Source organism: Trichechus manatus, unplaced genomic scaffold (assembly GCF_000243295.1).
Source record: "Trichechus manatus latirostris isolate Lorelei unplaced genomic scaffold, TriManLat1.0 scaffold00009, whole genome shotgun sequence".
NCBI classification, from domain to species: Eukaryota; Metazoa; Chordata; class Mammalia; order Sirenia; family Trichechidae; genus Trichechus; species Trichechus manatus.
In genome coordinates, this window is record NW_004443945.1 from 4965697 (window position 1) to 4985678 (window position 19982).

The window sequence follows — 19982 nt, forward strand, 5'->3', positions numbered from 1 at the left end:
TCCACAGGATTGACCTCCCCTCTTCCACCCACAAGGTCTAGGCCATGGGCCTGAGCTCTTTGTCAATCTTCCTGCCCACTCACAGCCTTCTTTTCAGCCTCTCTCTCCTCCCCTTGCTGCTTCCCCCATTCCATCCCTCCTTTTGAGAACTGACACTCCTCTCCGTATCTTCCATCCCCTCCATTCCTGACAAATGACATTTTTTTGCTCCAGTACCTTTAGTCTCTCCATGTTCAAGACTTCTCATTTCTAAAAAATTTCTCTTCGCAAGTGAGATCCTTCATCACGTCAATGCCCTGTCTCTCCTCATTCATTGTCAGAGTTTTCCAGAGAGCACTCTATTTTGTCAAGCCCTTGCCTCCCTCAACCCACTGCAATTGGGCTCTGTCCCCACTTTGGCAATGGCTTGCTCTCCCTAATGTTGGCAGTGGCCTCCTATAGGATGGACCTGAAGGTCTTTGGTCATCCTAGCTTGAAAATCACCCCAAAGCACTCTCCTGCCTTGTCATCTCTCTTGGTTCTCCTTTTACCTCTCACTCTACTCTTTTACCCCTCCCCTCCATTTTCTCCTGGGAATGCAGGATTTCCTCAAGGTTCTCTTCTTGGCCTTCTTAGCCATCTCTCTCCCAGGATGATCTCACTCATACTCACAGCTTCAATTATCACCTCTACACTCATGACTCCAGCCTAGAAGTGTTGCCTGGGCACAGACCCACATTTTCAGTCACAAACTAGACACCTCCTCCTCAATTTCCCAACTGCATTTCAAAATCAGCTTATCCAAAACGAATCACAATCTTCCCTCCTCCCTTGCCCAACCCGTTCTTCTTTCTTCTAGGTCAGCGGTTGGCAAATCATAGCCCACAGGCCAAATCCAGCCCACCACCTGTACAGTCCAATGTTTTTTACATTTTTGAAGGGTGGAAAAAAATAAAAATACTAATACTTCATGATACGTGAACATTATATGAAATTCAAATTTCAATGTCTGTAAATAAAGTTTTATTGGAACACAACCACACTCATTCATTTACATATTCTCTATGGCTGCTTTGGGCTACAACAACAGAGGTGATTAGTTGTGACGGAGACTGCATGGACCTCAAAGCCTAAAATATTTACTTTATGGCCCATTACAGAAAAAGCTTGATGACCCGTGGTCTAGGTGAAAGGCACCACTATTCTATCTACCATCTTAGCCAGAAATTCTAGAGTCAGCTTACCTTCTCCTCTCCTCTTAGGGAAATTTCATGGCTTCCTTCTTCCCAGTAGCACTTCATTCCCTTTGCCATGGCTCGAATCTAGATTCTCGCCATCTCATCATATCTACTACAATTCATAACCCAGTATTATGGACTGAATTGTTGTCCTCCCCCCAAAAAATATGTATTGAATTCCTTGCCCTTGTGCCTGTGGATATGATCCCGTTTGGATTTTCTTTTATGTTAATGAAGTCATACCAGTGTAGGGTGGGTCCTAAATCTAAACACTTCTGAGTTATAAAAACACTAGCATAGACACAGAGACACACACATGGGGGAAGACAGATGCCACATGAGGATTGTCTATAAGCCAAAGAATGCTAAGGAACCAGGGAATGCCTGGGACTACTGACAAAGGAAAGAACTGACATGGCCTCGACGCTGATTTGGACTGTTAGCCTCCAGAACTGTAAGAAAATAAGTTTCTGTTCTTTAAAGCTACCCACTGTGGTAGTTCCATCACTGCAGTACAAGATAACCAAGACACCAGGAGAGTGGCAAAAATTTAGTCCAAGTGAGTGGCAGGTTCAGAACTTAAAGTCAGGATTCATGACGCCCAATGTTTCTCCCATTTATGCTGGGCTGCCTCTTTTTCCTGCTGCAGGCTCTCCCCATTCCAATGCTAGCTCTGAGTGTTGCCAGATTCGTCTTTCTGAAGCAGAGGTCTGAACCTGCCTTCCAGCCCTGGCTCTAAAATCTCCATTGACTCCCCCACTGCCAGAAAAATTAAGTCTGCAGTCACTGTTCCTCTTTAGGCCTCAGCTTCCTCATCTCTCTAAGGAGAGGATTAGACCTAATAACCTCCAGGATCCCCTCCAGCTCTGAAATGCTAGGACTGAAAGCCTTGAGCATGGCATTCAAAGCTTCCAGAAACTAGACCAAACATTATTTTCAGCTTGTCCTCACTACTCCCCTATGCTAGGGACTGCTATGCCCTAAACCAAACTGCTCCCCTCCTCTCTCCCTGTAAGCTTTCTCCAACACCACCATGCCTTTGCTTGTGTTGATCCCCAAGCTGGGATGCTGACCTAGTCTTTCCTTCCTGGCTGAGTCCCAACTCTTTCCAAAGCCTCACTGAAGTGTCCTAGCCTCTGTGAAGCCCCTGATAGGGCCACAAACCACTGGGCCTCCCTCTGTCTGGAGGATTTGAAGTGCCTCCAGCATGACTGTGTAGCAGCGCTTAATGAACACCAGTGGGTAGCATTAAGCCCCCTCCCTGCCCATCCTCATGGAGCACTCACCCTGTTCCTTCTTGAACTCATTCTCGCTCATGAACACGGGCGCCATCAGCTCTCCCACAGGCGGCTGAATGGAAACGTAGAACTGTCGAGTTTCGGTGCTGGGAAGGGCAGAGGAAACGGAGAGGAATTGAAGCCACCATCTCTTCCCCCACCTCCCACTTTATCTAGAGGCAGAAGGAGAGTGAAGGAAGGCCTGGGGGCTTCCAGGCCCACCAGATCATGATGTATCCCCCACCTATCACCACCCCTAGCTCTTGTTCATTTTAACCCTGCCTCTCCCCAGCCCACCCTTCAACCCCCACCATGAGTTGGGTACATACCACAGCTGGAAGTTGGCTGCCTGGGTTGAGTCACAGAAATTAATGCCCATTACAGCAGTGGTGGATTCTCCAGGTGCCAGGGACTCTGTAGTGGTGGCAGGCAGGGAGAGGGTACCTCATGGGGGAGACACCATCACCTGATAGGCCTGGAACCCAGTCTGGCCCCATCTTCCCAACCACCACCAGAGCCAACCACCCCTCTATGGAGTCCTGGCTTCCTGGCTCCTGCTTCCCTCCTGAAATATAAACATCCTTCCCCCACTCACATCAGTCCTGAAACAACCAAGGCCCACATCTTCTGCCTAAGCTCCTTCTGCCCTGATATGGAATTGCTTGTTTCCTACTCTGTCTTATCTACCAGGGCATGGATCATTGTTGGACACCATCTCTGTTCCCCAGAGTCTGGTCCCTGACCTGGCACAGGGAGGGCATCGGCACCCACAGAAAAACTGAGTCTGCTGAGGGCCTCCTCTGCCACCCTGTCCAAGGCCCTCACGCACCGATTTCAGGAAACTCCTGGATGCTGATGCCAGCAGGCAGTTTGGGGGCACCCACACGCAGGCCCTTGATGGGGTTTTCGGAGCTATTGGAAAAATGGATGTGCACTGACACCATGTGGGGGTCCGCAGGGAAGGGCTGGCGGCTGAAGGCATAGTCCACAGCCAGCCCCTCGCCAGCTACCCGGTGCAGCAGCTCCTGCCTCCCAGCACCTGGCACTGGGCTCAGCAGCTAGAGGGGAGGAGGAGAGAAGTGTGGAAATGGGCATGAAGGAGAAAGCCTGTCCCAGTCCCCACCTAGAGCCATCCAGCAACTGGGATTCAAAGCTATCCCTTCCATCACAGCCCCCCACCCACAAACCCAACCCTCGGATACAGCACAGACACACGCCCATGTCTCAGCCCAGTCCCCTCCCCATCTCACTCACCGACGGCACCAGGGAGGAGTCTGTGAGTGTCAGGCCCTCCAGGTCAGTGACCAGACTGGTGGATACAATCATGGGGGGAGACACAGCCTGAACACTGGGAGGGGTGACTGTGGGAGGAGATGAGGAAGACTATGATGAGGAATAAAGTCCCTGGGTGGTACAAACAGTTAATGCGCTCAGCTGCTAACCAAAAGTTTGAGTCCACCTAGAGGTGCCTTGAAAGAAAGGCCTGGTGATCTACCTCCAAAAAATCAGTCATTGTAAACCCTATGGAGCACAGTTCTCCTCTGACACATATGGAGTCACCACAAGTCACAGTTGACTCAACAGCAACTGGTACTGGTTATAAGGAGGAATAGGCAAAGTGGAGTTGGCTTGAGTTGAACAGGGAGCCCAGGGCATAAGAAGCAAATGGTTCAGCACCATGGACAGCGCAGCTGCCTGGCGGCTCCCAGCAGATACCCACCCTGTCCCCCAATCTCAGACCTGGCAAGGTTCTCCTGCTGTCCTCTCAGGGCTGAAGAGGTGTTCTGTCTGCTCCTCCCAAGACCCGAGGAACCTAATTCAGATCCCTTATGGACCCTCCTCAGTCACTCTCCCCAGGCCTCCTCTCCCACCCCATCTACCACCCAGACTCACAGTCCTCTAGATCAAGCAGGGAGATCTCCTTGGCTGCAGCGGCACTTTTGCTACTTGGAGCCTGAAAGAGAACAATGGGATGGGGGTGTGGGAGTTGGGCGGATGATACAGTGGTCGTTGGTAGGGGTGACGGCCCTGGCCCACAAGCCCACCCCCTCTGCCCCAAGGCTCTCACTGTTTTTCTCCTCCAGGAGGTAGCTTCCACCTGCTCCTCCTCGGACTCTGATGTCACCTCAGACTCTGAAGAGCTGCTGCTAGAATCACTGCCCTCATCTGAGGATGAGCCTGCTCTGTGTCCCTCTGCAACCTTCTTCCTCTTTTTCGTCTTCTTCCTCTCACCTTCCTCCTCACTCTGCTCACTAAAGAAGAGGAGGCAAATGGGGTTAGAGTGACAGCTCTAAACAAGCCTGTGCCAGCTCCATCCCAGGCCCGTCTCCTTTTCCACTCTGCCCCTGGGGAATGGCAGGCCTGGCCCCAGAGACCTCCTGCAGCCAGCCGAAATAGCCACCAGTGAGCTTACCCGTGGGTCTGCAAGGCCCCCACCAGCTCACGACAAGGCTCAGGGCTCTTGGGAGACTGGCTAAGGGTGGGTGCCAGCCCTTCTTTTCCAGGGAGACCCCTGAGCCCCACCAGCTGTGTGCCAGCTCCCCTCTTACCTCTCGCTGCTCCTCCCTTTCTCCTCATCCTCATCTTCATTGTCGGACTCACTGCTGGACTCTCCGGAGGTGCTCTCACTGCTGCTCTTACTGTCTGATTCACTATCGGACTCGGGGTCTGGGAAGGAAATGGGTCAGGCCTCCCTACCTTGTCTGCAGGCTTCCTCAGGTCCTGAGCAGGTGCTCTGAGTCTTCAGCTTCAGACTCGGCACTAAAGCCTCAAACCCCTCTGACCTGCCCCTACACCCAGATGTCAACTGGAACACACTGGGAGACAGACAGACTTACATTGATAAGACCTGCACAAGCACACACACTTTGGAGAGGCACTCCCCTCAGATGCATGTGCATGCATGCTCATGTGCGCACACGCGCACACACACACACACACACACGCACAAGCTCCCAAGTGTGTGCGTACCCCCTTGGACACTCAACCACAGAAACACATGCATGCACACACACACATCTCCCGTACAGTCACACAGGCACACACATAGCAGGGCACAGAGGCCCCAGCTCTGCCCATCTCCTCACTGCTGTCTGCGGACTCCGTGGGCCCCGACTCCCCCTCGGAGTCTGAGTAGAAGGGCTTCTCCTTCTCCTTCCTCTTCTCCCTATTTGAGCACTTGGTCCATTCAGGAACCTGGAGGCGGGGGGTAGGGTGAGAGGGTAATTTCACCATGACTGGAGAGGGTAAGGAAATATCAGGGCCTTCTTCCCCTTCACCCACCTCTTGCTGGGGTTCCACCTGTCCCCAAAAAGGAATAATGGGGGAGGAGCAAAGAGGCTTTGTTCCCAGAGGGGAGGGATGCCGCTTACGGAGGGGACACCGCCAAACCACAGAGGAAACAGCACAGGGAAGGGCACAGGGCACAGCCCACGAGGGGAAGGACAGGGGAGCAAGCACTGCACACGGACAGGGCACACGGCACATGGAGGGGGACCTCAGTGTATTCGCACAACAGGCCCACGTGGGTCTCAATAAGAGAGAGATCTTCTTCCTGTGTGTGGGGAGGGTTTCAGCAGGGCTGTGGAGGGTGTCAGGAGAGCTGTGGGGTGTGAGGAGGGCTGTGCTGGCACTGCCAGGGCTCCCTGCTGCTGCCCACCCCCACTTCAAAAAAACAAAACGAAACAAAACCCGTTGCCGTCAAGTTGATTCTGACTCACAGCAACCCTGCAGGACAGAGTAGAACTGCCTCATAGGTTTCTGAGGAGCGGCTGGTGGATTTGAACTGCTAACCTTTTGGTTAGCAGCTGAGCTCTTTTAACCACTGCACCAGCAGGGCTCTGCTCCACATGCACGCAATTCAACCCTCACCCACGCTGACCTCCACGTTGCGCACAGACGGGTCCGGGGCTTCCTCTGGCCAGTCTGGGAGCTCCTGGTAGCCTGTGGCCTTGGCATTGAGCAGGTGGGACAGTGAGCCCAGCTGGAAGTGATCCCGGTCTGGGGACAGGGTTAGAGGTCAAGCCAGTAGTGGCAGTGAGGACATGCCCTTGGAGCTGTTTCCTAGATGGGGTCAGGGGCAATTCTGGCTGGCCCTCCCTGGCTGGGTAGGAAAAAGGGATGGACGTGTCCCCTAATGGTTCTTCCACCCTGACTCTCACTTTCAGGCCCACATGCTGTAAGAAAAGGTCGTCAGGCCCAACCACAGCAGGGGCTAAGGAGCGGGGGCATGTGGGACTAGAGGCGAGGGCAGGAGGAGACTTGGGCCCATCTGCTCGGGCTCTGCCTGCCGGAAAGGCTGAGTCTGAATCTAGTCTTCTCTTCCCAGGCAGTGAGGGCTGCGTGCCGCCCCGCAGCCAGACCCAGGGAGGAGGCCTAGAGAGGGAGGGGAGGATGGCAGCTACAACGACTACAAGGCTGGCCAGGCTGGGTCCAGGGGAAGGGACATGTCTGGGAGGGGGGCAGTCAGAACGTAGCAGTGGGAGTCAGGGTCAGAGAACCAGCATGTGGCACACAAGACCCGCAACACAGAGACCCGTGAGCGGTGATGGTGTCAGGGGAGGGAGAAATAGGCTGTTCACCTTCTTCCTGGGAGATTTTCCAATCCGCCCCATCTCTTAACATCTCTCTATTCCTGATAGTGAGAATGGTTGCACAACTTGAAGAATGTAATCAATGTCACTGAATTATACATGGAGAAATTGAATTAGTATATGTTTTGGTGTCCGTAATTTCACCTCAAAAAAAAAAACCAACTCCCTCTTCTTGAGGTCCTGGGGAACGAAGCTATGTGGAGGTGATCCCTCTCCTGTGTAGGTTCCAGGCTTCAGTTCTTGGAGTCCAGAGAGCCAGCTGGAGGACCTCCACTCCGAGGCCTCTCAGAGCCCTTGTCATGGAAGAGGAGCCCTTAAGGGCTGGAGAACAGAGGCGAACAGAGGCTGGGCTGAGGGCTGGGCCAGGGTTTGGGTTGACCTCCAGGGACTAAGCCCACATACTGCTGGGAACTGTGTTCTCAGGACTTTTACAAACATACATCTCTACTCTGTATGTTGTTTCACTTCCTGCCTTCCAGGGTCCTTCGTATTTAAATTCTTGATATACATGTTCAGGCCTAGTGTCTGACTGGAGTCCCTGGATGGTGTAAACATTAACATGCTTGCTGCTAACTAAAAGACTGGAGGTTTGAGTCCACACAGAGCTGCCTCGGAAGAAAGGTCTGATGATCTACTTCTGAAAAATCCACCTTTGAAAACCCTATGAAGCACAGTTCTACTCTGCACATGTGGAATTGCCATGAGTCAGAACTGACTTGATGGCAACACTAAATGGTCAGTGCCTGATCATTAAGGGCATCAAAGAGGGAGCCAGAGAGAGGAGAGGAGCCAGGAGCCCATCATGGCCAGGAGGCAGACTCAGGGGAGATGATGTTAGTGGTGCTTGTGAGTGGATAAAAAGGTGAGCCCTGGTTACTGCAGGAGGGGCCGTAGCGGTGGGCCAGAGGGTCAGACCGGCATTTCCCCAGAAGTCTAGTGCCTGGCTAAGGCCAGGGTCTGCGGCTGGGGGCCCCACAGGAAGGTTACCCTTGATTTCAGCTCCCACCTTTGAAGGATGACTCCAAGACCGGGGCCGGCTTGGGTGCCAAGAAGAGCTTCTTAGCGTGGCGGCTGAGGGCCCCACCCTGCTCCGAAGGGACGATGAGCTGCCGGGTGAAGCGGGCTCGGTCACGGATATCATAGTTCTGGTCGTACTTGGCCAGGCTCAGCACATACTGGGTCAGCAGCTTGGTCTGGGGGGACAAGAAGAGGTGAGTCAGCAGTGGTTGCAGGGAACAAGAGGGCTCTGACCCAGATCCTTTAAGCCAACACCCCAAGCAGTTCTTCTAGACCTCACAGTTTGCAGGTCCTCATTCCTTGGGACTGGCTGCCTCTACCCAACTCTCCCTCCTCGCCCTGCCATTGTTCCAGACTCAACACATATCCTCTAGTCTCTCTGGCACAGACTCCTGACCCCACTTTGACAACTGCCTTGGGTCAGCAAAAGAAGCTGCCCTCTTGGCCCTGGACTCTGCTCTGGTTCAGGTTTGTGGTCCCCGCTGCCCCAGGCCCTGCTCCTACCCTACCTAGCCCAGGCTGGGCCAGCCCCTCTACCCTGGGCTGTCAGGGTGAGTGAAGGTCTGGAACATTCTGGGAGACCTCACAGTTGGCAGGCCCCATCACCCAGGGGGAAACTAGATGACAAAAAGAGAGAGGAGGAATAGCAGGGATGCCCTTAGCAGAGGCTACCTTCACGCCCCACTAACCACAAGGTAGACTCTGAGCAGCCCAGAGGTCTCAGAGCTCATGACCCTCCCTCCTAGAGGGTTCTAATGAGATCAGAGTAAAGTGCAGCTGCTCAGGGTTTGCTGAGGTCATGCGGGGTTCGCAGTCTTCGGTCATGGCGGCCACACCCCAGGACCCAATATCTCAATTTCTGCCCTTAGCCTGGCCTAGTCTAACCTGCCAGGCCTTCAACAAAATGACAGTGGTAGCAGTTATCATTTACTGAGTACCTTCTAGTGTTGGGCACTGTGCTAGGTGCTTCACACTAACTCATTTAATCCCCACATCCCTTCTGAGAGGTAGTTATTCCTACACAAAACCCACTGCATCAAGTCAATTCCAACTCACAGCAACCCTACAGGACAGAGGAGAACTGCCCCATGGGGTTTCCAAGGCTGTAATCTTTACGGAAGCAGATTGCCACGTCTTTCTCCCAGGGAGCGACTGGTGGGTTCGAACTGCCAACCTTTTGGTTAGCAGCCGAGTACTTAACCACTGTGCCACCAGGGCTCCTTTGAGGTAGGTATTTCCAGTCCCATTTTACACAGGAGAGAAGAGTCACAAAAGTGCCTTGCCCAGGTGAAGGAGCACTAGGTGCTGCCCCTTTCCCTCACCGCCTACCTGCTGGCATGGGGGCTGCCCTAACCCAGGGTGAGGAGAACTACACCCTGGCAGACATGCCACAATCTCAGGATGTAGCCCTGCTGCAGACCCCGGCCACCTGCCCAGATACTTTGCTTCAGGGGTTGGCAAACTTTTCCTGTAAAGGGCCAGAAAGTAAATACAGACTGTCTCGACTATTCAACTCTGCTGTTGTAGCATAGAGGTTGTCAAAGACAGTACATAAACGAATGAGTGTGGCTGTGTTCCAATAAAATTATATTTACAAAAAGAGGCAGCAGGTCAGATTTGACCCATGGACTGTAGTTTGACGACCCCTGCCTTGCTTAACTGAGTGGGGCAGTGAGTGCGAGCACTGTCACGGTGCTTGGTGCCCCAATACCTTGGAAAGCTCTGCACATTACACTTTGTTCTTAGGAGAATCTCCTGGAGGCAACTCAGAGGATCCTGGACACCCAAGGGGATTTTAACATGCTGATGTTCCAGCTAAGTTCTACCTTTTGCTATGGTACCTCTCATAACATCACCTTGGGAATGACAATGGACGCCAGCACCACCCAAGCCCAAGCAGAGACTCACCTGCCCTTATCACTGGCACAGACTGGCCAAACATCACCAAGCTTGGGGAGGAAGCATGGATCACATCTCCCTGATTTCATGTTATTGCATCAATGCATGTCACTGCTGGTGCCTCCCAAAGGGGCAGAAAGGAACACTCCTGCTAGCTGACTGAAGGTCACAGCTCCACAGGGGAGCCTCTTCAACAGTGGCCACCAGCCCTACCAGGCCCTTGGGTCCCCAGAATAGCTGCAGATACTGGAGTAACACTGCTTATGTGGAAGACCAGCCACCTGCCCCTGATCACCCTCTTCAGAAAGAGGCGCTCAAGTTAGGCCTGCCTGGTGAGGGCCCACAGGATACTGCTGAGGCAGAGTTTCTGGGACCAGAGAATTTTGGGTGGCATCTCTCAATCTTTACCTGCTTAGAATTGGTCAGATAGAGCTTGGCTGCCAAGTTGATGACCTGCAGCTTGACGATATCCTCCTCTGCTGTGAAAGACTTGGCCATTTTTCTCAGTACATCAGGTGCAATCCTGGGGACGTGCTCACAGTACTCGCCGATAAGCCACAGTATGCTGGCTCGGGCCATGGGCACCTGTGGGTGTGGGAGTGAGAGGAGAGAGGACTGGGGGAGATGTGGGAATGGGAGTAGGAACATAGACCACCAGGGAACCAGCCCTCCTGTCTGTGCTGGCCCATTGTATTGTGGGGTTCTGTGGAAATGGGAGTGGGGGGCAGTAGGAGAGAAATTAAAAGGTTGGCCTCTCCTGGGCAGCACCTCCCGTCTTCCCTAGGGTTTCATTAGCCTGAGCAGAGCCTTCAAGCCCCAAATTTGGCTGTGGTTTAAAAGAGTGATTTTCTGGATTCACTGTACCCTCACTGCTTTGCTGTCATGTCATTCTTCCTGAAAATCTTCATTGTTTGAGTGTTTTAACTCAGCAGTGCAGCAGAAAAGCACAGGATTTGTCAGTCAGCCACCCCTAGCCAGAGCTTTAGAGAGGAAAAATGAGAGTGAAGGTAAAGGCCACGGAGCTCATCGAGGGATCATCAAGGGAAGGTGAATCCCAGCAACAAGGCCAAGGTCACGCAATCCAGTCTTTCCCCTCCTTCTACCTGAAGACCTTTCAGGATCAATGTGGAAAGTCTGGAGGTTGATTTTGATAAGTCTAGAGTATTTAATTACAAGATGTTAAAGTGATGGGCAGGATGATGTTGGGCTGAGAAGGGGAACATGGGGCTGCTCCCTCACCTGGATGTTGTCCGTGAGCTTTGCCAAGTGTTTGATGATCTCCCCGTGCTGTGCTGGCTGCATCTGCAGCAGCTTCTTAATGACGACCACTGACTCTGCAACCACAAGCTCTGTGGAATGGGAACGAGTGTGTGGACCCCAGGCAACAGGTGGCCACACACAGGTGGAGAGACACACCTGTGATGCCCCAGACCCTCCTTCTCAGTCCCCTTTACTTCTCTAGTGACCTTCAGAGGGATCGGAACACCTGGACACTAATCGAGGCAGACAAGCTGATGGACACATATTGTGCTTAGACAGATAGGTGGGTCCCCACTGGCCATCAGAGTCAGACATGCAGGGAGACACCCACTGATCAAGGCTGGACACTCAGACAAACACTGACCATCACGGTTGGACAGCAGCTGCACCAGCCCGTTGAGACAGGTGTCACGAACTCGGCCTATGTTAGTTGCACAGCGTCCAATGGCCTGGATTGTGGCTGCCACAAAGTCTTTGTCCATACTGCGAATGTAGGTCTGTGGGATGCCATGACAGAAAGTGACCCCCAGGCAGCCAGTGATTCCACAGGCTAGAGGGTGACCTTCAGGCAGGCTGTGACTGCTCACTCAAAGACTCATCATGCCAGAGACTAAACCCTGGGAGAGAAGGAGAAACTACCTTGCCCCCCTCCACCCCTACCAACTGATTTCCCCGCTCAAAGCCAGCAGAAGGCATTGGGAGAGTGACCTAAGATAACAAGATCTCCAGCTTTGGACTCAGAAGGGCAGTTTGACCACCAGGGTGATTCTCTCTAGGACAAGGATCTGAAGGCACCTCTCCTGGGCCTCTATGGCTGGGGCTGCCCCTGATCCGTACCTGGAATTCCCTCAGGACAGTAGGGATGTTGGTCTCATTGGCCAGGTTGGTCAGCACTTCCAGCTGCGGGGAGGGGCGTAGAACACAGAAAATGGGCAAGGTAGTTAGTGGGCTTTCTGTGCTTTCATAACCTTTCATCCCAAAATACACTTCAAAGACCAGAAAACAATCCTCAGGACAGCCTGCATCATCCTTGGACTGCTGAGGGAACTGACAGATCATGAAGCTTGTCTAAAATGCAGGAGTTTGCCTCTTAAACAGATTCCCTGACAGAGTATGCCCACAGTATGACTGTGTCACTTCCCATTCCCATTAAAAATGTAATGCTTCCTATTGCTTTTAGGATACAGACCAAAATCCTTACCATGGTCTGTAAGTCCCTGAATGGCCTGAACCCTATCTGCCTCTCCAGCTTCATCTCCCATGGCTCTACTTCTTGCCCTCTATGCCCCAGGGCCTTTGCATATGCTGTTCCCTCTGTGTGGAACAGTCCTTCCCACTCCTATCTCTGTATTTACCTAGATAATTCACGCTCACTTCTCAGGCCTCAGCTCAAGTTTTCCTTGGGGAAAACTTCCCTGACACCCTACCCCCAGACTAGATCATGTCCCCCTATTTGATGCTCTTATGGCTTTCTGTACCTTTTTTCCTACCATATTTCACAAACGGAATTCTACATTTGTTTTGTGATTAGCTGCTTAATGTTTCTTCCGTTCCCCCTACTATAAGCTCCACAAGAACAGGTTCCCTGGTTATTTTTGCTCTCTTTCTCTTCTACCCCTAGATCTAGCAACATGAGGATCCACAGGAGATACTCAGAAAGGGTTAGGAGGACGAACTGTTGCTGAACAAAGACCACTCAGGAATGCAGAGGTGGAGTGGGAGTGGAGCGGAGGTATGCGCTTCTGCCACTTTTTCTGCGGGCGTATGTTTGCACAAAAGCTTGAGGGGCATGGGGGTGGTAATACTGAGTGGGAGGCAGAAGACTGCAGTGAGAAAAGCATAAGCTTTGGAGTCAGCAGACTTACAGTTACCTGACCCTAAAATCTACATTTTTATGAACTGGAGATAATGTACATCTAATGGGGTTATTATGAAAATCAAGTGAATTCATATGTGAAGAGTGGGAGGTGTACAACAGGTACCAGGCAAAGGGCGGTTCCCTTTCCCCATCTCCCCAGTTCTCATTAGCTTGCTTCCTTGAACAAACATACCTGGCTGAGGTAGCCATGAGCTCAGCCCCAGAAACTGACAGGCACCTAGGGTGGCCACTGTGAATTATCAAAGTGGGCGTGCGGGGGTGAAGAGGAGCCTGAAATGCTTCATGCACACCCGTCCATTACTCACCTTCAGGACCTTGATCTGGGTGGGGTCAGTGGACCTGATGTAGAAGCTCTTCAGGTAGGGCTCAAACATACCCTGGCACAAGAGAAGCAGATCCCGGAGCTCAACAGCAGCCCCCGACCCGCTCCTCTTCCTGAGGGCCCATCATCTCCTGACCCATGGCGCAGGATCCTTCCTGCCTCCTCATTGTCCTCCACTCTTCTATTCTTCCCGCTCAGATCTGACCAGGTCTCTCTTTACTGAGCTTTCCCCCCTCAGCGGCCCTTCAGGATCCAGGCCTTGCTCCTTGGCTTGTGTTTAGGGTCTCCCCTTCCTCTGGCTCTGGCCTGGTCCTGCGCAGATCAGGCATTCCCCCATCTCTCCTTTTCCCGGGTCCCACTCCCAACGGTGCCTTGGTGCCCCCAGCAGCCACCCCTCGAGCGGTGAGGAGAGGTCTTGGTCGCATGCTCACCCGGCGTTTGATAGACATGGTGGCGACGTTCTGGAGCACCACGTACTGCACCTCACTGCGAAGAGACAGAGACAGGTCAGACGTCCCTGGTCCCCTCGGCTGGGGCAAGGGGCAGCCAGTGGGGAGAAGGTAGGCCAAATAGCGGAGAGAGAAGGACCAGGACTCCTGGTCCAGGAGGAGGAGGGCGGGACCGGGGTCAGTGCGGGAGCAGGTGGAGTAGGTGGAGGGTGGTGAGTCGTGAGGGGGCGTGATCCTGCATGGGTCACGTACAAATGCCTGGTGGTGGGACCGTGCCAGGCCAGGCATGTGGGCGGGCCATGCCCGTGCCGCAACATGGAGGCGCGCACCTGTGGCTGCGCAGCAGGCGCACTAGCGCCTTGGCGATGACGCCCACCTCCGCCTTGGGGGCCAGGTGGAAGTAGAGCTGCGCCACTGCCATGACGACGGCGGCGCTGCGGCTCTGCAGCAGAGGCTTTGTGTTACGCAGCAGCAGCCGGTGGTCCGGGTCCATTACGTAGGGCTTTCGGGAGGGCAGCGCAGTGGCGGCAGCCTCCTCTGGCCCAGGGCCCTTGGCCTCGTCCTCCTCCGAGCCGTAGAAGGCTTTCTCAGGGTTCTCCTCTAGCAGGGATTCCTGGAGGGAGAGACAGACAGGCCGGCCAGTGGGCGCCTCACCAAGACGACGGTGCCACCTGCCCCGCCTGGGCACCCACTCACGTTCTGGGTGGGGCTCAGGAACTGGGTGCGTGCGTAGCGGGTAAGCATGCTGATGATGACCACCTGGCCCCACTCCTCCACGTCGATGAGCAGGTTACAAAGTTTCCGGTAGTTCTTGTGAATCAGGTCGATGCGCTCTGGGCACACCTCCTCGAAGGCCATTACCACGCTGCCGGCCACCAGCTGGGGGACAGGCAAAGGCAAGAGGATAAACGGGAAACGCAGATGGGCCCCTGACCCGCACCTTCCCTTCCTCCATTCTTGTGTGCCCAAAATACACACTGTGGTTTTGTCTGCCAGAAGCTTCTCAATGACCTCTATCAGCTGATCCTTCTGGTCAGAGTCCAAACTGAGGGAGAAATTGTTGAGGAGGATTTGTACCCCCACTGGCAGCCTGTCCAATATCTACCCAAGCCTCCTGCACCCCAGCCCCTGATTATTCATGAAGAGGTGGGACCCCCAATCTCCATTGTCCTCTATCTCGGTCAACTCTCCAAACTGTCTTAAATCACCTGAAAGGTAAAAAGAGGGGCTGCCTGCAGGACTTCAGGTGAGTCCAGGAGTGGGCTGGGGGCTTGGGAACCAATCCCCCGGAGTGAAGGGCAGAGGCTGGGGCATACCTGTAGAGTTTAGGGATGGCATGGGCAGCTGTTTTCCGCACATAGGGGGACATGTCCGAGGCAGCTTCCTTGATGGCCAGCATCATGATGGGTACTATGATGGGCACACGGATGCTAGAGAGGACACGGAGGGCACTGGCCCGAATCAGCTGGTTGGGGTCCTAAGGGCAGAGGTGGAGGCAGAGCAATCAGGAGGCACCAGGTGCCCTGATGGGACAAGGGTACACCCTCTGCAAGTCACTGTCCCCAGCTACCACCAGCTCTTGCTTCCCTGCCTCATGACTTGAGCCTAGATGGTGTGCCGTGCTGGGTACCTGGGGGCACTGCTCGGGATACTGACTCTTGGCCTTGGCTGCAGAAATCTGACACCTGAATAGGTATGGAAGTGCGCAACTTCACTTTCACAAAGAGCGGAAAAACTTTCAGAATGCCTAAGGTTTCTGAATGAGCCAAACTAATCTAGGCGTGGGGGCCCTTTGTTTATGCCTGAGGTGATCACCAGCAAATGGAAGCTGGTCTCCCTTCCAAATAATTCCTTCTTACATTCCTGTCTCCCAGCAGCCTCTCAAACGCTGCTGTTTATCTTTCAGTGCTTAAAGCAGAGTATGTAGACCTGTCCTCTTTGCTCCTATTATACACTATACACACTTGCTAAGAGCATTAGCCACACTGTACTGAAATCATGGGGCTTAAGTCTATCTTCCCATTATCGTCATCAGCAGCAGCACCAGCTGTAAATTACTGCTAATCTTGGAGAATTATGGACAATAGGAGAGGTGCTGTAACACTAAAGAAGGATAGATGTTACCCTGATTTTCTAAAATGGAAAAAGAGAAGATTCACGAAATTACAGGTGAACTTGGTAGTAATCCCTGGTAAAATTCTAGAATTGGTTTGTGTGTTTTTTTTAAGATGGTTTAGAAGTAGGTATTTGAAAAGCAGGAGTCTATGTTTTCTTAGAGACAAATTATATTAAGCCAGCTGCTAATGCCTGCTTTTTGTTTTTAGCATTTTATTTGGAAATGATTATAGAGTCACAGGAAGTTGCAAAAAATGTTTCCCTTTTTGATAGGGTAACCAGACTGGTAGATATTAGTACTAAGTATTTGGATTTCAGCAAGGCTTTTCTCAGTCTCTCACAGCATTTCCTGGATTGTCATTTTTCTCCCTTGTATTGCCATTTTTGATGCCAGCCTTTTGTTTCACCTAATATCTATGCATTTTCAGAGCAGAATTCATGTCTGTTTTATTTCTGTAACGCTCACAGCCCTTTTCACATGAAAGGTGACAATTTCTTTTTGCTGTTGAATAAGCCCCTTCCTGACTGTGGGAAAATGCCAGCCAATTGTACAGTTAGGTAAATCTACAGTTTGGTAAAATATTGTACCTAGGGGAGGTTTATGAAGAGATCAGTGTCAACCTGGAAACTGAAGTCAGTCACCCTGGTCTGAATAGCTTATCAACATCTTGGAGGAAGACACAAAATCAGGAGGGACAAAATTAAGATTTAGAATAACCCTGGGCTTAGGCCCTGTGCTAAACCAATGAAATGAAATATAATAAGGCTGAAAGGATCAATTGCACAAGGACAGGATACTGGGAAGCCTAGATTATCCTCTTGCCAACTGGAGGTTTGTCTAAATTGAGCCAACCACATGGGTGTGCTGCTAAGAAAGCAAACACGGGCTCAGCCTGGGCTGATAAAATGAAGGAAGAACTGTGGATGGAAACGACTGGTTCCAGTGTGCAGGAAAGGCCAAAAGACACTAACAACAACAACAAAGAAACCAAGTTGCTTGGAATACATATATAGTATGATAACCATTTACAAAACAACATATTGTTTAGGAATACATAAATAGGTAGTAGAAGAATAAAGATATGCATATAAATGATAAACAGATAAGATACGTAGGGGGCTTTGGCTGTTTGATAAATGCTTGGTTTCTTATGTTGAGTATATGAGTATTCATTATATTATTCTTTATGACTTTTTGTAAGCCTGAGACACGTTTTTAAAAATTACAGCAAGGTAGGTTTCAATGCAATATAATGAGTTTTTTAAAAAACAGTGGTAGCTTCCCTAAGATGGAATGAGTTGCCTTACAGGATGAGGTCCCCATCACTGGAGATGACCTGGCAGGGCTGTTCTAAAGCAGAGGTGGGCACATGATGGCCCTGGGGCCAAATCTATCCAATGCCCTTTTTGTAAATAAAATTTTATTGGAACACAGCCATACCCACTAGTTTATGGATGCTTTCACACTACAAGGGCAAAATTGAGTAGTTGGCATAGTTGACACCGTATTGCCTTAAAGCCTAAAATATTTACTCTCTGGCACTTTACAGAAAGGTTTGCTGACCACTGTTCTGGAGTGATCATTGCACTAAATGACCTGGTTTTCTAAAAGAGGAAAAGGGACAGACTGTAGAAACTACTGAGAACTGTAAAAGTTGTCCCTGAAAAAATTCCAGAATAATTTTTATAAAACAATGTTTATAAAATTTTTATAAAATGGTTTAATTCTCATTCAACCAAAAAGGTTTCTTGCCAGTCTGAGCTGGATCTTATGGTTTTGGCTTAAAAAAAAAAAAAAAAAACTGTTTACCTTATCATTGGAACACTAAAAAGGTTCAAGTGAGGCTCCTGATGACAGAACCCTGTGAATCAAGGCTCAGAAATGAAAGACCTGGCCTCTGGCAGGCCCAAGTGAATTTGAGAGATCAACACGGTAGCATCTAGTAAAGTCTCTTAGATAAAGGCTGGATATTCTTTAGCCAGCAAGCAGTAAGTCTACAGGGCCGGAGCAGTCGGGGTGCACGAAGAAGACAGAGGTCAAGAACGAGGCCTGAGCAGCTGCCCTTGTAGCTTTCTAGTGAGCTGGCCTTAAAAGGAGTCCTGGTGGTGCAAACAGTTAATGCGCTAACCAAAAGGTTGGTGGTTTGAGTCTACCCAGAGGCACCTGGGAAGAAAGGCCTGATGATCTACTTCTGAAAAATCAGCTGTTGAAAACCCTATGGAGCACAGTTCTACTCTGACACACACGGGGTCAACATGAGTCAAAACAGACTGATGGCAAGGTTGTTTACTGGTTTGGACTGTAAAGAGGATATGAGGTATGTCCAATCAAAAAACAGATTCCTGAGTCCCTGTGCAATTAAGATCTAGGCTCATACACTGTGAGAGCTGGAAGGATCCTTCAAGCAGAGCTCTTCTTTCCGAATAAAGTCTTACAAAAGCCCCTAACATTCATTTGTTCATTGAACATTACAAAGCTTATAGTTTAGGGAGTAACAGGCAGTCAGCATATTGTTGTTAGGTGCCATCTAGTCAATTCCGACTCATAGTGACTCCATGTAACAGAGTAGAACTGCCCCATAGGGTTTTCCAGGCTGTAATCTTTACAGGAAGGAGCCCTGGTGGCACAGTGGTTAAATGCTCAGCTGCTAACCCAAAGGTCAGCGGTTTGAACCCACCAGCCGCTCTGTAGCAGAAAGATGTGGCAATCTGCTTCCATAAAGATTAAACCCACTGCCATTCAGTTGATAAAGATTACAGCCTTGGAAACCCTATAGGACAGTTCTGCTCTGTCCTATAGGGTCACTATGAGTTGAAATTGACTCTACAGCAATGGGTTGGTTTTTCTGAATCTTTACAGGAGCAGATCACCGGGTCTTTCTTCCAAGGAGCCACTGGGTAGGTTCGAATCGCCAACCTTAAGTTAGCAGCCAAGTGCTTAACCTCACCACCAGGACTCTTTATATTAAGCATACATAAAGCAGAGCTTTTCAGAATGAATTAGGGCTCCACAAAACACAGTTGGAGCTCCACTGATCCGTCCAAATCCCCATTTTACAGGTGAAGAAATAGTCTCAGGTACATTCTACCGTGTGTAAGTTATACCTCAATAAAATGTTAAAGAAAAAAAGAGACCCAGACAGGTCAAGTCAGTACATAGTTTTGCTTAGTTTCTGGGCTTTCTACTATTGATGCTGTGTAGTTTATCTATATAAAAAAGGAAACTGCCTGCAGCTCACACTTCAAGTAGGAAGTGACTTTCTCTACCAGGTCTCAGCCAGATTGTTACCTCATCAGAAAGCACTTTCCAGATCCCCAATCTCAATCAGGTCTCGTCTGTCATTCTGTCATGGCACCCTGTTCTTTTCCTTCACAGCAGTTACCACAATTGGGAAGGATATATTTTGATGTATGTTTATTGATTGTGGCTCTGTGAGTACAGAAAACATGTCTGTTTTACATTCAGTATATGTACACCAAGAACCTAGACAATGCTTGGTGTACAGATACCCAAGTATTTGCTTAGTAAATAAATTGCTATGCAAGCGGTGATGTTTTCCTCCCCACTCTGCCAAAGAAGCAGACCCTGCCAACCCCTCCTGCTGGCCACAGCAGATGGAACCTGATTGAGACAGTCAATTTGCAGTCTACCCAGCAACCTAAAGAATGGCTGGGTATGACAAAACGAGCTAGGTATTTCAGAGTCCCTTCCACAGGAATCTGAACTAACTGTATGGAAAGAATAAAGGGTTAGTGGTTATAATCAGAAAGGCCTGAGATGCAGACAGCACAGAATGGACATCATCTGGACGTCTCTACCCTTGAGGTATCTTAGCCAAAAAAGTGCAGACAGTGGAGACTTATCATGCATGCATTTAACATATAATTCAATTATAGATCCTGGGAAAAACAAAACAAAAGGTGAGAATCTTCACAATTTAAATAGTGGCGGGGG

At 50.8% G+C, this 19982-nt stretch overlaps 1 protein-coding gene across 3 annotated transcripts in view; it reads right to left on the reverse strand.

Moving 5' to 3' along the window:
• AP3B2 (adaptor related protein complex 3 subunit beta 2) overlaps positions 1-19982 on the reverse strand; it is a 32001-nt gene that overhangs the window by 1234 nt on the left and 10785 nt on the right. For 2 of the 3 annotated variants that reach the window (XM_004370669.2, XM_004370668.2), the window contains 20 exons: positions 15229-15389; positions 14891-14957; positions 14609-14791; positions 14242-14525; positions 13895-13949; positions 13447-13518; positions 12100-12162; positions 11627-11759; positions 11242-11351; positions 10411-10587; positions 8093-8279; positions 6375-6493; positions 5581-5689; positions 5044-5161; positions 4563-4746; positions 4388-4448; positions 3749-3855; positions 3324-3552; positions 2824-2908; positions 2504-2601 (listed from right to left, as the gene is read on the reverse strand). In XM_004370669.2, coding sequence (XP_004370726.1) covers positions 2504-2601; positions 2824-2908; positions 3324-3552; positions 3749-3855; positions 4388-4448; positions 4563-4746; positions 5044-5161; positions 5581-5689; positions 6375-6493; positions 8093-8279; positions 10411-10587; positions 11242-11351; positions 11627-11759; positions 12100-12162; positions 13447-13518; positions 13895-13949; positions 14242-14525; positions 14609-14791; positions 14891-14957; positions 15229-15389 — 2602 coding nt within the window. Of the gene's footprint in view, positions 1-2503; positions 2602-2823; positions 2909-3323; positions 3553-3748; positions 3856-4387; positions 4449-4562; positions 4747-5043; positions 5162-5580; positions 5690-5990; positions 6048-6374; positions 6494-8092; positions 8280-10410; positions 10588-11241; positions 11352-11626; positions 11760-12099; positions 12163-13446; positions 13519-13894; positions 13950-14241; positions 14526-14608; positions 14792-14890; positions 14958-15228; positions 15390-19982 lie in introns of all 3 variants that reach the window. The other variant, XM_004370667.2, reaches the window with a different exon arrangement.